The following is a 16087-nucleotide window of genomic DNA, read 5'->3' as shown; positions in this document are numbered from 1 at the left end:
TTGGTAGAATCCATTTCCTCACACTTTTTTTTTTTAATGTTTCTTTGTTTTTGAGACAGAGTCTCACTCTGTGGCCCAGACTGAAGTGCAGTAGTTTGATTCAGCTCACTGCAACCTCTGCCTTCCAGGCCCAAGTAATTCTCCTGCCTCAGCCTCTTGAGTAGCTGGGATTACAGACATGTGCCACCATGCCTGGCTAATGTTTGTATTTTTAGTAGAGATGGGATTTCATGTAGACCAGGCTGCTCCTGAAGTCTTGACCTCAGGTGATCCACCCACCTCGGCCTCCCAAAATGCTGGGATTACAGGTGTGGGCTACTGTGCCCTGCCTCCTCACACTTTTAATGTGGACTTGCCTTGTGACTTGCATTCACCAATAGAATGTGGCAGAAGTAACGTGCCAGTTCTGGATCCCAGGCTTTAAGAGGCCTGGTGGCTTCCCCCTTTGCCATCTTGGAATGCTTCAGCCACTACATGATGAACTCTAGGCTATGCCACTGAATGGTTAGAGATCACATGTGGAGAGAGGCCCAGCCAACAGCCAGCACCAGAGTACCAGATGTGTGAGTGACACCACTGTAGAGTCTTCAGCTGCAGTAAAAATGCCTGACTGAGCCGCATGAATGATCCCAGGGAAGATCCACAAGATCTTCCCAGCTGAGCCCAGCCATCTCATAGATTTATGAGAAATATTAATTCATTATTGTTTTAAGCTACTAAGTAAAAATGGTCCTACTTTTAATTTCTTAGAAAGAAGTCTACAGTAGACTAAAAAGTTGGCAGAGCTTATGGTTTATTCTGTTCTTCTTTCCATCCCCCATTGTTAATAGTTCTTTATCGATAGTGTGTGTAAGTGCCACAGGTTGATATGGTAATTAAGGGACTGGAGAGAGGTGCTATATATATATATGTTAAAGGCTCTGTGCATGTCCTTTTCCATCCCTAATCTTACTTAATGCATGCTAGAGCTGGTATTCTCCATAGGGCCACTCAGGAGTCAAGACTAGAGGCCAGAATTCCCTACTTGATGCCTCTTTTCATTACATCAAGCTGTCTTTTTTTGTGTGTGTGTTTCTTCCTTCTTGTTGAGGTTGGTATTTTTAAACTTCTTCCTGTTGGCGTGCAGCAGAATTGGCCTGTTGTTCTGTTTCCTCCGATAATTTCTACTTTCCAGGGTACTCTAAAGGAACATGACTAGGACAGTTGTCTTGACCTTTTATTGTTTTGGCCCTGTGGACCAAGATGATGTGACAGGAAAAGGTTGAGATGCTTGGAACCTAACTACTGTAGTGGGGGCAGAGAACACTGGTGTTGGGAATGAAAGGCGTTTGTGTTTGGGAAGAGCTGGAGCATTTTTCAGAAATACCTGAAATGTGTCCCTTTTCTTGGGTGACTGATACAGTGACATTTAGTGTGTTCAGTAGCCTTCATAGTAGATCTTGTGAAAGGGGAAAACTTTTCCTGATAAGGAAGAATAAAGATGCTTTGCTATTTTAACCTCCTCTGTTTCTTCTGTATCATTTTAATGCCTCTCATATTCTTTTGGAAAATATATGAAAATTGAACTTTTTTTGGCCTCAAAAATAGTGTTACATTCTGAATAATATCTGATGTCAACACTACTATAAGATATTTCTTCTCTATAACACTACTCTTGAATGATGATTATAGAACTGACTGCTGGGATTGTAAACAGTAGCTTATAATCTCACTAAGGGCAGACAGGGACTGAGTCCTGTTTATTTTTGTGTCCCAGTGCCTCCCATTGTGTCTTAAATATAATAGCCCTGGTTTTTATTTATCTCAGCCGTAGGTGACCACTGGTTAAGGTTAACTTTAGACCTAGGTTTCTTTGTTTTACTCTTCCCTTGTGGAGAGCCTGGGCAGGATATGGGTGGATGGAAGAGAGTTTTACTTCTTCCTCCAGCTCCTTCGCCCCTCTTCTTCCACCTTCTCCAACTTCTCTAACTTCACCTCTTTCTCCTCCTTCTTTTCCAACTCCCTCCTTTTTCTCCTTGTCCTCCAACTCCCTCAACAACTCCTCCTCTTTTCCTTCTCCAGCTTCTCTAATTCCTCCTCTTCCTCTTCCTTCTACTTTTCTTCCTCTAACTCCTTCTCTTCCTCTTTCAATTCTTCCAAATCTTCTTCCTCTTCCTCCAGTAACTCTTCCTTCTCCTCCTCCAGTTCCACTTTCTCCTGTAGCTACTCCTCCTCTTCCAGTTTCTCTTCCTTCTGTAACTCCTCTAACTCATCTCCTGGTTCCTTTTCCTCCTCTTCCGGTTCCTCTTCCTCTAGTTCCTCTTCCTCTTGTAACTCCTTCTCCTCCTCCAGCTTCTCTTCCTCTGGTACCTCCTCCTCCTCCTCCAGTAACAGTTCCTCTTCTTCCTGTAACTCTTCCTCCTCTTCCCCCAGTTCCTCTTCCTCCTGTAACTCTTCCTCCTCTAACTCCTTCTCCTCCTTCAGTTCCTCTTCCTCCTGTAACTTCCTCCTCTTTCTCCAGTTCTTCTTCTTCTGGTAACTCCTCCTCCTGTTCCTCTTCCTCCTGTAACTCTTCCTCCTCTTCCCCTAGTTCCTCTTCCTCTTGTTCCTCCAGTTCCTTTTCCTCCTGTAACTCCTTCTACTCCAGTTCCTCTTCCTCATGTAACTCTTCCTCCTCCTCCAGTTCCTCTTCCTCCTGTAACTCCTTCTACTCCAGTTCCTCTTCCTCATGTAACTCTTCCTCCTCCTCCAGTTCCTCTTCCTCTGTAACTCCTTCTACTCTAGTTCCTCTTCCTCATGTAACTCTCCCTCCTCCTCCAGTTCCTCTTCCTCCTATAACTCTTCCTCCTCCAGTTCCTCTTCCTCATGTAACTCCTTTTCCTCCTCCTCCAGTTCCTCTTCCTCATGTAACTCCTTTTCCTCTTCCTCCAGTTCCTTTTCCTCATGTAACTCTGTCTCCTCCTCCAGTTCTTCTTCCTACTGTAACTCCTCCTCCTGTTCCTCTTCCTCTTGTAACTCTTCCAACTCCTCCTCCAGTTCTTCTTCCTCCTGTAACTATTTCTTCTTCTCCTCCTGTTTCTGTTCCTCCTGTAACTCCTGCAACTCCTCCTCCAGTTCCTATTCCTCCTGAACTCCTCCAACTCTTCCTCCTCCAGTTTCTCTTCCTCCTGTAACTTTCTTTCTCCAGTTCCTATTCCTCATGTAACTTCTCCTCCTCCTCCTCCTCCAGTTTCTCTTCCTCCTGTAACTCTTCCTCTTTCTCTAGTTCCTCTTCCTCCTGTAACTCCTCCTCTTCCAGTTCCTCTTCTTCTTGTAACTCCTCCATCTCCTCCAGTTCCTGTTCCTCCTGTAACTCCAACTCTTCCTCCTCCAGTTCTTGTTCCTCCTGTAACTCCTCCTCCTCCAGTTCCTGTTCCTCCTGTAACTCCTCTAACTCCTCCTCCTCCAGTTCTTGTTCCTCCTGTAACTTTTCCAGTTCCTGTTCCTCCTGTAACTCCTCCAACTCCTCCTCCTCCAGTTCCTGTTCCTCCTGTAACTCCTCCAACTCCTCCTCCTCCAGTTCCTCTTCCCCCTGTAACTCCTTCTCCTCTTCTAGTTCCTCTTCCTCCTATAACTCTCCCTCCTCCTCCTCCAGTTCCTGTTCCTCCTGTAACTCTGGCACCTCCTCCTCCTCCAGTTCCTCTTCCTCCTGTAACTTCCCCAACTCCTTTTCCTGCTCTAACTTCTCCAACTCCTCCTCCTCCAGTTCCTCTTCCTCCTGTAACTCCTCCAACTCCTCCTTCTCTAGTTCCTGTTCCTCCTGTAACTTCCCCAACTCCTTTTCCTGCTCTAACTTCTCCAACTCCTCCTCCTCCAGTTCCTCTTCCTCCTGTAACTCCTCCAACTCCTCCTCCTCCAGTTCCTGTTCCTCCTGTAACTCCTCCTCCTTCATTTCCTGTTCCTCCTGTAACTCCTCCAACTCCTCCTCCTCCAGTTCCTCTTCCCCCTGTAACTCCTTCTCCTCTTCTAGTTCCTCTTCCTCCTATAACTCTCCCTCCTCCTCCTCCAGTTCCTGTTCCTCCTGTAACTCTGGCTCCTCCTCCTCCTCCAGTTCCTCTTCCTCCTGTAACTTCCCCAACTCCTTTTCCTGCTCTAACTTCTCCAACTCCTCCTCCTCCAGTTCCTCTTCCTCCTGTAATTCCTCCTCCTCCTCCAGTTTCTCTTCCTTTTCCTTCAACTCTTCCTCCTTCTCTAACTCCTCCAAGTCATCCTTTTTTCCGTCTTATTTTCTAAGTTTTGTGCATAATTATTTTTTGATTTTTCTTTTTTATGATTTAGTGTAAATGTTTAGAAAACTCATCCTGGAGGATACAGGGAGGAGAACACATATATTTATTTGTTTGGATAGCTAAAAATATTTCCGAAAGGATACATAGGAAACTGATGACATTACTTGCTTTTGAGGAGAATAACTGGATGGCTGGGACTGTCGGGGTGGAAGGTAGGTTTTGCACGTCTGTACCTTGTGAATTTGGAACTGTGATTAATAGTCCCTGAAAGTAAAGATATTGAAAACACATAAAAGCATGAAAAAATGTACAAAAACATCAGTTTGATAAGAGTAAAAGAGAAAGTTACCTTTTTTTTTTTAAATTAAGAAAAAGAAAAGAGAATTCAATATGCTTAAAGCCTAGGGGCTTCCAGTCTCTTTCATTCTTTGCATTTTGTTCATAGGAATTTGTGACATATTTTTGAATGTACTAAGCCTTTGTTGCATAATTATGTTCAAGAAGCATATGCTTATTAATTAGAAATCTTATGCAATTCTAGTTGAAGGTGAGGTTTTCTTATATGTATTTTAAAAATCATGGTAGGGAGACTTGAACAAATTGGATCTTAGTATTTACTTAAGGAATGGAGACCTTGCTGTCTTTCCTGTTGCTTCCTAGCTAAGCAGGAAGTCTGACCTCCTCTTGAGCTAAAACAGAATTAGTCTAAGACTTCTAATAATAAGATTTTCAAGGTGGGGAAAGGAAACTCATTGTCCATGTAACCTTGGAAAATTACTTACCTTTACCTCAATTTCATCTATAAGTAAGGATGTTAACACTTATAGAGTTAAAGAATTAGAGATAGTATTGTATAAATCAGTATTATATAAGCACAGAACCCGACACCTCATGTAGATCCTTAAAATTGTATTATTATTATTATTGTTAGTTTTGGTTAGTATCAGTTCATTTTAGATTCCTTGAAGGAGTAAACACTAAGAAATCTTTTTTCATTGAGGATGAATGAAAATGAATGGTAATTGTTTAGGAGGAGAAGGAGTTTATCAGTTATTTATTGCTGTGTAACTGTCTGCTGTGAATTTAGTGGCTTAAATAAACAACAATGAAATGTTATTTCTCGGCTGGGTATGGTGGCTCACACCTATAATGCTAACATTTTGGGAGTCCGAGACGGCTGGATCACTAGGTCAAGAGTTCGAGATCAGCCTGGTCAATGTGATGAAACCTCGTCTCTACTAAAAATACAAAAAATTAGCTGGGCATGGTGGCACATGCCTGTAGTCCCAGCTGCTCAAGAGGCTTGGGCAGGATAACTGCTTGAACCCGAGAGGCGGAGGTTGCAGTGACCAAGATTGCACCACTGCACTCCAGCCTGGGTGACAGAGCAAGACTCTGTCTCAAAATAAAGAAATATTATTTCTCATAATTCTGTGGTTTGGCCTGATGGCTTTTCTGCTTGTTTCCTTACACTTACTGGCATAGATGCAGTCAGATGACAACTGGAATGGTTAGATGGTCCCAGATGGCCTCACTCACATGTCTGGCAGTTGCCGTTGGCTGTTAGTCAGAGCATGTTGGTTCCCCACGTGGCCTCTCATGTCCAATAGGCTAGACCAACTTCTTACAGCATGGCCATCTCAGGGCAGCATTTTAAGAGGGCAAGTTCCATTGCTTGCATAGCAAGTCTCTGCTTGCTTTTGTAGTTGCTGATTTCACAGGGTCAAGCCCAGAGTCACTGCAAGAGGGGACTTAGACTCCACCTTGGTAAGGGAGGAATAGCAAATAATTTGTGGCCATTTTTAATATACCACCAGCCTGGTGGTAATTTGATCTGTGTCTTAGACTAATATTAGGCCCAGAAAGAGATTATTTTGGTTTCTTACATTTCCTGTATCATCGATTCCTTCTTTAGTCCAGCATAAGAGATGATAAAAGAACTGGAAGTATCAGGGGTGGGCAGAAAAAGAAAAAAAATAAAAAGAACTGGAAGTATCATATTTGTAGTAAAAATTGGAATGAAGGATAGTAGCTGCTTTTATGTATTTGAAGATCTTTCCTGTGAAGGAGGGACTAGCTCCAGCATTTGGAAATGACTAGAAAGCAGATTTCTCCTCAATATTAGGAAGGATTGCTCTGTGAGATACTGAGCCTTGTTGAATGCCATCCCTCCCTCACCCTTCTGTGTTGTTGGAAGCAGTAAAGTAGAAGATGGGTAATTATGTGCTGGGGCTTTGAAAGGAGGATTTTCTTTACTAAATGACTTGATGTATGTGATTCCATACCTCAGAAAGAATCTTACTGCTTTTCTGTTGAGATTAGGGGTGAGGATGGGTGGTATTAGAAAGGGAGAGAATTGCTATGTTTAGACTGTGAGTTATATTGGGAATTTTAATTTTACTTTATTTATAAAAGAAAGATTTATTTTCTGGAAACTTTGAAAGTTGGAATTTACTATTGATTTGAAAAAAACTTCAGTTTGGTGGTACAGTGTCAGGGAGGTACTGAATCTTGAAGATAGGTTTCCTATGGATCTTCTTGGTTTAAAATGAAAGGAATTAAGTAATGGTTTTAGGATAAGTAAGAAATAAATGTATACAATGCTCCAGCAGCTATAGGTTAATTAGACAGATTATGCAGTTTGTATAGTTAAAACAGTTTTGGTACTTTGCCCATATCATGTATTTTGCCCTTCTCAAACATGATTTTGAGATCTAATTTTATAATGAAACACTGGGCCCAAATGGTGCTATTGTCAGCCGAGAATACTGTGTCAATAACTGATGAGAATGTAAGCCTGTTTCCTTTCTCTTTTTTTTGAGATGAAGTTTCGCTCTGTTGTCCAGACTGGAATGCAGTGGTATGATCTCGGCTCACTGCAACCTCTGCCTCCCGGGTTCAAGCGATTCTCCTGCCTCAGCCTCCCTAGTAGCTGGTATTACAGGCGCTCACCACCTGTCCAGCTATTTTTTGTATTTTTAGTAGAGATGGGGTTTCACCCTGTTGACCAGGCTGCTTTCAAACTCCTGACCTCAAATGATCTGCCTGCCTTGGCCTCCCAAAGTGTTGGGATTACAGGTGCGAGCCACTGCACCCAGCTCCTTTTTCTTTTTGTGTCTTTCTTTTCTTTGTTGTAGGGAGGAGAAGGTGGAGGCTACCATTTACCCCACTGTAAAGTAGTGTGATGTAGGTGCTGCCCTTGATTTTGTTTAATGTCACCAAGCCAGCCACTTTGGTCAACAGTGTTTTCTATGGAACCTCCCTCATTTCCCATACTTGGTTTTTTAGAAGACTGAGAGTAAGGTGATAAGCTGCAGTACCTACAGTGATTCAGACACAGAGTGGTGTTAGGTTTCTGGTGGAAAACAGAATTGAAGTTACAAATAAATATATTAGCTAAAGCAGAAGATTGCTTTCCTGACTGGTGCGTTTATAAGCTGGGAAATTGTGAAAAATATCAACCTGCCAACTGTGTGGCTCATTGACTTTTCTTTGGACTTCGATGTTCTTCCTGATAAAAATAATAATTATGTTATTCTGATATGGTTGCCAAGCCGTTCATGCTTCTCACTCTGCTTGTGATTGTAAATGATTCTGCAGCATGAGTTGCTTTGTCTTTGATTTAATGTTTCATAACATTTGAGTGTTATGTTATCTGTGCTAATTTGTTGTTCTCTTCTCTTACTTTTCAGAATGGACTGCTGAATTATGAAGTATTTCAGACCCAATAGTAGAACATCACTCTGCCACTCACTCCTTTATCTCCTACTAGTTATTTAAATTGGACTTTTAATATCCTACCAGCTGCTCTTCAGACACACATGGTGCATTGTTGCCATTCCCCAGATTGCATCTTTGAAACACAGGCTCTTAGTAACCTTCAGCGAACAAAGAGGCAACCTCCCAGATACGCCTGCTGGGAGGGAGTCATCCTGACTGCCCTCTAGCTTTTGCTGGATCTGGATTTGAATTCCATCATGGAGCCTCGCATGGAGTCCTGCCTGGCGCAGGTGTTGCAGAAGGATGTTGGGAAACGATTGCAGGTTGGCCAAGAACTGATAGACTATTTCTCAGATAAACAGAAGTCTGCTGACCTTGAGCATGACCAGACCATGTTAGATAAACTTGTGGATGGACTTGCTACCTCTTGGGTGAACTCTAGCAATTACAAGGTAAGCTGTGCTTTAGAAGGCACTTTTGTAGGTGGCTGGGCTGCATTGGTAGATCAAAATTGACCCCTATAAAAATCCCTCGTGAGCAGTCAGCATGCTTCCTTAACTTCCAGTAAGTCACTCAATCAGGTTGTGGCTTTGGGTTATTTCATTCTGGAGAAAGTAGAGTTTTCTTTGATACTCATTGAAGATCAAACATTCTTATCCTTTAGCACTTTCAGAGAAGGTCAAGTGAACAGATTAGGGGAGGCTTTTTTGTTGGAAAATTTACAAGCATTTGTAGCCTTGAAGTTAATGTGTATATTGTGTCTTGCAGCAAATAGGTCCTGAGACCTTGGTCAGTTGCCCTTTATGAATAACAAATGTCTTCACTGATTTTTTCCAGGGTGTAGAATTGGTATTAGGGTGTGGAACATTTTACTTTCAGGTCACTGTTGTGAAGCTGGCCCAGGTACCTGGACAGAAATAGTATAGGTTGTCAAGGACTTTTCTGTGATCTGTGTGTAATGGCCTGGAGGATATCCTTCAGGATCTAAAGGTCAAGGCTGTTCATGTGACTGTGGGGGGTGGGGGTGGGGCTAGGTCCCATGGGTCAGATGAGTTGTGAAGGTTGACCATTTTACCTTTCAAAGACAGTTTTCATGAATAAAAACTAGATTGGACTTAAAGTGCTGAAGAGGTGGTGTACCTCTCTCTGCTCCTTCCCCTATCCCCATCCCCTGTTCTCTCTTTTCATTTTCCTAGAGGGTGGCCACTTTGGGTCAAGGTTGAGATGGAAGGAAGAGTGGAAAGTTTGCTTGACTGCTAATAGGTGCTATAGACATTGTAAAAGGGGCTTACAGAAATAGAATCTTCTGTGCTTTTTTTATTGACTCAATCTTTTGAGATTGGTTTGGACATAAAAAGTCACAGGACTCCTTTGCTCTAGTATGTACTCTATTTTCTAAATATGTTAAATGTGGCCCTAATATTTTACTTACCACTGGATATAAAATTGATCTGTCCTGACTTTATTTATTTATTTTATTTTTATGTATTTTTTGTTTTGAGACAGAGTCTTGCTCTGTCACCCAGGCTGGAGTGAGATGGCTTGATCTCAGCTTACTGCAACCTCTGCCTCCTGGGTTAAAGTGATTATCAAGCCTCAGCCTCCCAAGTACCTGGGAATACAGGCGCTTGCTACCACACCCAGCTAATTTTTGTATTTTTAGTAGAGATAAGGTTTCACCATGTTGATCAGGCTGCTCTTGAACTCCTGTCCTCAGATGATCCACCCGCCTTGACCTCCCAAGGTGCTGGGATTATAGGCATGAACCACCGTACCCGGCCCATTTATTTATTTTTGAGACCAAGTGTTGCTCTGTTGCCTAGGCTGGAGTGCAGTAGCACTATCTTGGCTCACTGCAACCTCCACCTCCTGGGCTCAAGCAGTTCTCCCACCTCAGCCTCCCAAGTAGCTGGAAATACAGACGTGTGCCACCATGCTCCACTAATTTTTGTATTTTCGTTTTGCCGTGTTGCCCAGGGTGGTCTTCAACTCCTGGGCTCAAGCAGTCCAATCACCCCAGCCTCCCAAAGTGCCAGGATTTCAGGCATGTGCCACCACACACAGCCTATCTTAACCTGTCTTTAAACTCTGAGCTAAAATTCTATTTCATTCACTAGTTTATTCACTTAGCTGAAGTTATCAATTGCTTCTTATGTGTCTGGCATTGGTACTGGATGGTGGGAGTGTTAAAAGGTAAGAGGTGGTAGAGTCTAGTCATTACAATTTTGTTCTTTTTAAAAAGTAACTTTTAAAAATTGACAAATAATTTTACATACTCATGGGGTACCTAGTGATGTTTTGATGAATATAATTTGTAGTGATCAAGTCAGGGTAATTAGCATATCCATCATCTCAAATGTTTATCATTTCTTTGTGTTGGGAATGTTTAATATCCTTCTAGCTATTTGGAACTATATTACTGTTAACTCTAATCATCCTATAGTGGTACAGAACACCAGAACTTATTCCTCCTATCTAGTTATAATTTTGTATTCAACAACTCTCTTCCTGTACACCTCTTTTCCTCCTATCCTTCCCAGCTTCTGCTATTCTCTCTTCTACTTTTTGCTTATGAGATCAACTTTTTTTATGCTTCACATATGAGTGAGAATACGCAGTGTTTACCTTTCTGTTCCTGGCTTATTTCACTTAACATAATGCCCTCTAGTTCCATCCATGTTGCTGTGAAGGACAGGATTTTATTCTTTTTGATGGCTGAATAATATTCCATTGAATATACATACCACATTTGCTTTATCCATTTTTTGTTGTTGGATATGTAGGTTGATTCTTTGCTGTTGTGACTAGTGCTGCAATAAGATGGGGGTGCAGATATCTCTTCCATATTCTGATTTTCTTTCATTTGGATAAATTCCCACTAGTAGGATTGCTGGATCATATGGTAGTTCTAGTTATAGTTTTTTTAGGAACCTCCATACTATTTTCCATAGTTGCTGTACTAGTACTTGTTTGTATATGAGTTCCCTTTTCTCTGCTGCATTCTCATCAGATTTATTATTTTTTTGTCTTTTTGATAATAGCCATCCTAACAGGGGTGAGATGATACCTCATTGTGGTTTTGATTTGTATTTCCCTCATGATTAGTGATGTCGAACATTTTTTCATATATTTGTTGGTCATTGGTATGTGTTCCTTTGAGAAATATCTGTTTAGATTATTTTTTCATTTTTTAAATTGGAATTTTTTTTTTTTTTTTTTTTTTGCTGTTGAGATATTTGAGTTCCTTGTTTATTCTGGATATTGATCCCCTGTCTGGCAGGTCCAATGGTAATGGGTAATCAGAATTTAACATTAGTGTCACTAAAGTTGGTATATGACTCCCCACTGTTAAATTTGACTGGCTTAAACAAAAATACCCTGTTGGAGGAATAATTTACAAATATCTTCTCCTATTCTGTAGTTTGTCTTTTTACTCTGTTGTTTCTTGGTTGCACTGAAGCTTTTTAGTTTAACATAATCCCACTTGTTCATTTTTGCTTTTGTTTCTTGTGCTTTTGAGGTCTATCTTTTCCCAGACCATATAATGTCCTCAAAAATTTCTTAAATGTTTCATCTAGTAGTTTTATTGTTTGGGTCTTACATTTAGGTCCCGATCCATTTACAGTTGATTTTTATATAGAGTAAGAGATGGGGATCCAGTTTCATTCTTTTGTATATGAATATCCAGTTTTCCCACCATCATTTATTGAAGAGACTGGCCTTCCCCCAGTGAGTGTTCTTGGCACCTTTGTCAAAAGTCAGTTGGCCATAGATATGTGGATTAATTTCTGTGTTCCTATTTTGTTCCATTGGCCTATTTTTATGCCAGTACCAGGCTGTTTTGGTTACTACAGTTTTGTAGTTTACTTTGATTCTGTTAGTGTGATGCCTCTAGCTTTTTTCTTTTTGCTCAGGGTTGCTTTGGCTATTCAGGGTCTTTTGTGGCTCCCTACAAATTTTAGGAATTTTTTTTTTTCTATTTCTGTGAAGAATGTCATTGGTGTTTTGATATAGATGGCATTCAATCTGTAGATTGCTATTGTCATTTTAACGATGTTAATTCCTCCAATCCATGAGCATGTGATGTCTTTCTATGTGTTTGTATCCTCGTCAGTTTCTTTCATGAGTGTTTTGTAGTTTTCCTTGTAGTATCTTTCACCTCCTTGGTTTAAATTTATTCCTTGGTATTTTATTTTATTTTTGGTAGCTGTCATAAATGGAATTGCCCCACCCCCCCACCTTTTTTTTTTTTAAGATGGAGTCTTGCTCTGTCAGCCAGGCTGGAGTGCAGTGGCGAGATCTCAGCTCACTGCAACCTCTGCCTCCTGGGTTCAAGTGATTCTCCTGCCTCAGCCTCCTGAGTAGCTGGGATTGCAGGCACGCACCACCACACCTGGCTAATTTTTGTATTTTTATTAGAGACAGGGTTTCACCATGTTGGCCAGACTGGTTTTGAACTCCTGACCTCAGGTGATCTACCTGCCTCGGCCTCCCAGTGTGCTGGGATTACAGGTGTGAGCCACTGTGCCCGGCCGGAATTACCTTCTTGATTTCTTTTTTAGCTAGTTTGTTGTTGGTGTATAGAAATGCTACTGATTTTTGCATATTTTGTGTCCTGTAACCTTACTGAATTCAGTCATCAGTGGTAAGAGTTTTTTGGTAGAATCTTTAGGTTTTTCTGTATATAAGATCATGTCATCTGCAAACAGGGACAATTTTACCTCCTCTTTCCAATTTGGATGTCTTTTATTTCTTCCTCTTGCCTAATTGCTCTAGGAAGGACTTCCAGTACTGTGTTGAATAGAGGGTGAGAGTAGGCATACTTGCAGTGTTTTAGTTCTTAAAAACTGAAAGCTGGTGGGGCGTGGTGGTTCACGCCTATAATCCCAGCACTTTGGGAGGCCAAAGCGGGTGGATCACGAGATCAGGAGTTCGAGATCAGCCTGGCCAACGTGGTGAAACCCCATCTCTACTAAATATACAAAAATTAGTTGGGTATGGTGGTGGGTGCCTGTAATCCCAGCTACTTGGGAGGCTAAGTCAGGAGAATTGCTTAAACCTAGGAAGTGGAGTTGCAGTGAACTGAGGTCGTGCCACTGCACTCCAGCCTGGGTGACAGAGCAAGACTTCATCTCAAAAACAAACAAACCTGAAAGCTTTTCCTCATTCAGTCAGATGTTAGCTATGGTTGTTACATTTTTAAGGGCTGTGAAATCACCTTGTCTGTGTTTTTGAGTCACAGCTCCACCACTGTTGCTGTGTGCATATTAGGATGCTTCTGGCTAAGAGTAATTGGAAAGTGACTCAAATGGCCTAAAGTTCTCCAAGGAAATCTAGTGTCTCAAATAAATCCAGTAGTAGTTAAGGCAATGTCTAGGGAAGGAGTGTCTTCTTGTGCCTTTCACTTGGGGAAGGAAACCTTTCTCAGAAGCTCCCCAGCAGACTTTTCTTTCATCACATTTGCCAGAGGGCTTTGCATGCCCACCCAAATGCCACTGGAAAATGAGTGTCTGTGATTACCTTTGACTGTCATACTTAACCTATTGGTCTTAAGTCGGGGCCTCCCTTGAGTGAAGCATGTGGCCATGTGAAGGAGGGCGGATAAGTGAATAATATCAGGCTCCTAATAGGAGGAAGGAGGTGGGACTAGGGTAGCATGGATGTTAAATTAGTAGGTTGGTGAAAAAGTAATTGTCTTCAAGGAGCTCATAGACTTTGGAGAGGAAACTGATAAACAAGTTACAGTACAGTGTAGTGTAGTGTGTGCAGTAATGCAAATACACGGAATTCTGTGGGAAGACAGAAGAAAGTAGTAACACTGCCTAAAGGACTTGAGAACTTTGAAGATTGGTTAGTTTTTCCAGAATAGCACTTCCAGGGTTACAAAGGAGTGAAAGATTAAGACTTGACTCTTGGTGAAGTAATTCCTAAGCAAAGACAGATTAGTATGAAGGTAAGTCAGGAAGATGGGGTTTACCACTAACTTGCTTGTAACCATGGACAACTCAGTTAACCTGTTTGTGCAATGCAGATATTAGACTAGATAATCGCTTGGGAGCCCTCAAGTTCCAATATTTTATATGACCTAATAGAGATGTTTTTTGCACTCAAGGACCATGTCTTATGGTTTGTAAGTTCTCTAACTGTGGTGAAAAACTGTTAGGGTATGCTTAGTTAGAGAGGCCTTGACAGAGAAGTCGGATTAAATAGCATTATGAAGAACCAAAAGGTGTAAGCTGCAAACGGTTCTGAGAAAGTCTCTCTTCCTTTCCTGGTTCTCCCTTTGTGAATAGCACTATCTTGGTAGACTGTAGAAGATTTAGTCTCTCTTAAGCTTCTTTACAGAGCACGTTACCCCTGGATCAAGTGTGTTCATGGGCAGGAGGAGATTGTGTTGACAGATAAGGGAGGTTCCTCTTATTTCCTTTGCCTGTCTCCAAAACCTTGGCCTTCATTGAGGTTTTTATTCCCCCCCTTGTGTCCTTGAGAGGAGAGCCAGAAAAGATTATTGGATTCAGATTAAATGACTTCTGTTTCTTTTTCTGGCAGTCTCCTCGCTGCTGCCACCAAGTGACACATCCTCTCAGAGACTGTCCATTCTTCCAAGGTTTTTCTTTCAGTGTTTGTTCTATTGGCTGTAGGAGGTAAATTTCCGTGGTGTAATCTAAAAAGACAGGTGCCTCTGTCATAGGTAGAAAAGCTACAGTTAGCAGCACTAAGCAAAAGCAAAAAACCTTAGGAAAGATTATTTCAAGAAAATTTATGTGGATTGTTGAGTAAAAATGGTGTCCTTGATGTATGTAATTAGTGGCATTTCTTCCTAAATGTGTTTATCTATATGCAAGGGCAACAAAGTGTACTGGAAATAATTTAGATTTGAGTGTGAATTGTCTGGATTCCTGTTCTGGCTCTGCCGTTCATATCTTTGAGCAGGTAGCTTTCTCTCTAGAACGTATTTCCTTGTCTATAAAATGGGTCTGATGATATTTATTATGTAGAGGATTCAGAGCCCATGTATATAAGGTGCCAGTGTAGTGCTTTTAATATGGAGCATGTGGTCAGTAAAAGGAAATTGATGAAAATGTATATTATTGAGCCAAATTATCATAAAAGCTGAGGAAAGTTAACTTTTATGTGGAACTGAGGTTGCATGTCTTCTGGTGGCCTTGTCAGTTAGCCTATGCCCTGGAATGGAGGTCTTGGATCTCTTGTAATAAGATTTGAATCCATTAGTTGTGCAGTGTTGATAATAAACTTCCTGAGTAGAGCAGCAGCTGGCTGGGAAGTCTGTAAAGGGTGAGTTAAAAACCTACTGCTATAAACCAGTCCATTGATTGAGGCCCCCTGTTTTAGGAAGATTTCACTTGTTTGTAAAATTTTTGACACTTATACTTTCCCTTGTTTCAGAAAATTAAAATTTAAATAAGGATACATGTAAGAGAAGAAGTAATAAATTGAATGTCAAGGCAAAAAAGAAAAACAGCTGGAGTGAGAACATGGAGCCAACAATGAGGCTAATTAGTAACAGCTAATGTGTACTAGTAGCTAATATTTATGAAGCGCCATTATGTGCTAGACACTGTTAAGTATTTTGCATGCATTGCCTCATGTAATTATGACATAGATGCGGTATGATAAGCCCTGTGATTATTCTCATTCTTTAACTGGGGACACTGAAGAAACTTGCCTGAGGTTACATAAGTAGAAAGTGTCAGAGGCAGGATTTTAGTCTGGATAGTCTGACTTTAGAACCCACTGATTGTAGCAGAGGTAATAGTTGCATTTATTGGAACATAAAGAAAAGGGTGTAATGATGTACCCCAAAGTTGATTTCTTTAAAGAGACCAAGTTCTGAATGAGAGAGAAGCAACTTACTTTGTACTTTAATAAACAAAAAATATTTAAGATGACATATATATATATATATATATATTTTTTTTTTTTTTGAAACGGAGTCTTACTCTGTCGCCCAGGCTGGAGTGCAGCAGCATGATCTCGGCTTACTGCAACCTCCGCCTCCCAGGTTCAAGCGACTCTCCTGCCTCAGCTTCCCAAGTAGCTGGGACTATAGGCGTGCAGCACCACGCTGGCTAATTTTTTTTGTATTTTTTACTAGAAAT

At 41.2% G+C, this 16087-nt stretch overlaps 1 protein-coding gene across 7 annotated transcripts in view; it reads left to right on the top strand.

The window, feature by feature from the left end:
* Positions 1–16087, top strand: part of CLASP1 (cytoplasmic linker associated protein 1) — a 284571-nt gene that overhangs the window by 32946 nt on the left and 235538 nt on the right. For all 7 annotated transcript variants that reach the window (XM_064382842.1, XM_064382848.1, XM_064382847.1 and 4 more), the window contains one exon: positions 7940–8419. In XM_064382842.1, coding sequence (XP_064238912.1) covers positions 8225–8419 — 195 coding nt within the window. In that variant the 5' untranslated portion in view covers positions 7940–8224. The remainder of the gene's footprint in view (positions 1–7939; positions 8420–16087) is intronic.

The sequence above is a fragment of the Aotus nancymaae genome, unplaced genomic scaffold (genome assembly GCF_030222135.1).
Source record: "Aotus nancymaae isolate 86718 unplaced genomic scaffold, 86718_ANA_hifiasm-v0.15.2.pri h1tg000029l, whole genome shotgun sequence".
Taxonomy (NCBI): Eukaryota; Metazoa; Chordata; class Mammalia; order Primates; family Aotidae; genus Aotus; species Aotus nancymaae.
Note: the sequence above shows the minus strand (reverse complement) of the source record. Positions and strands in the feature narration are given on the sequence as shown.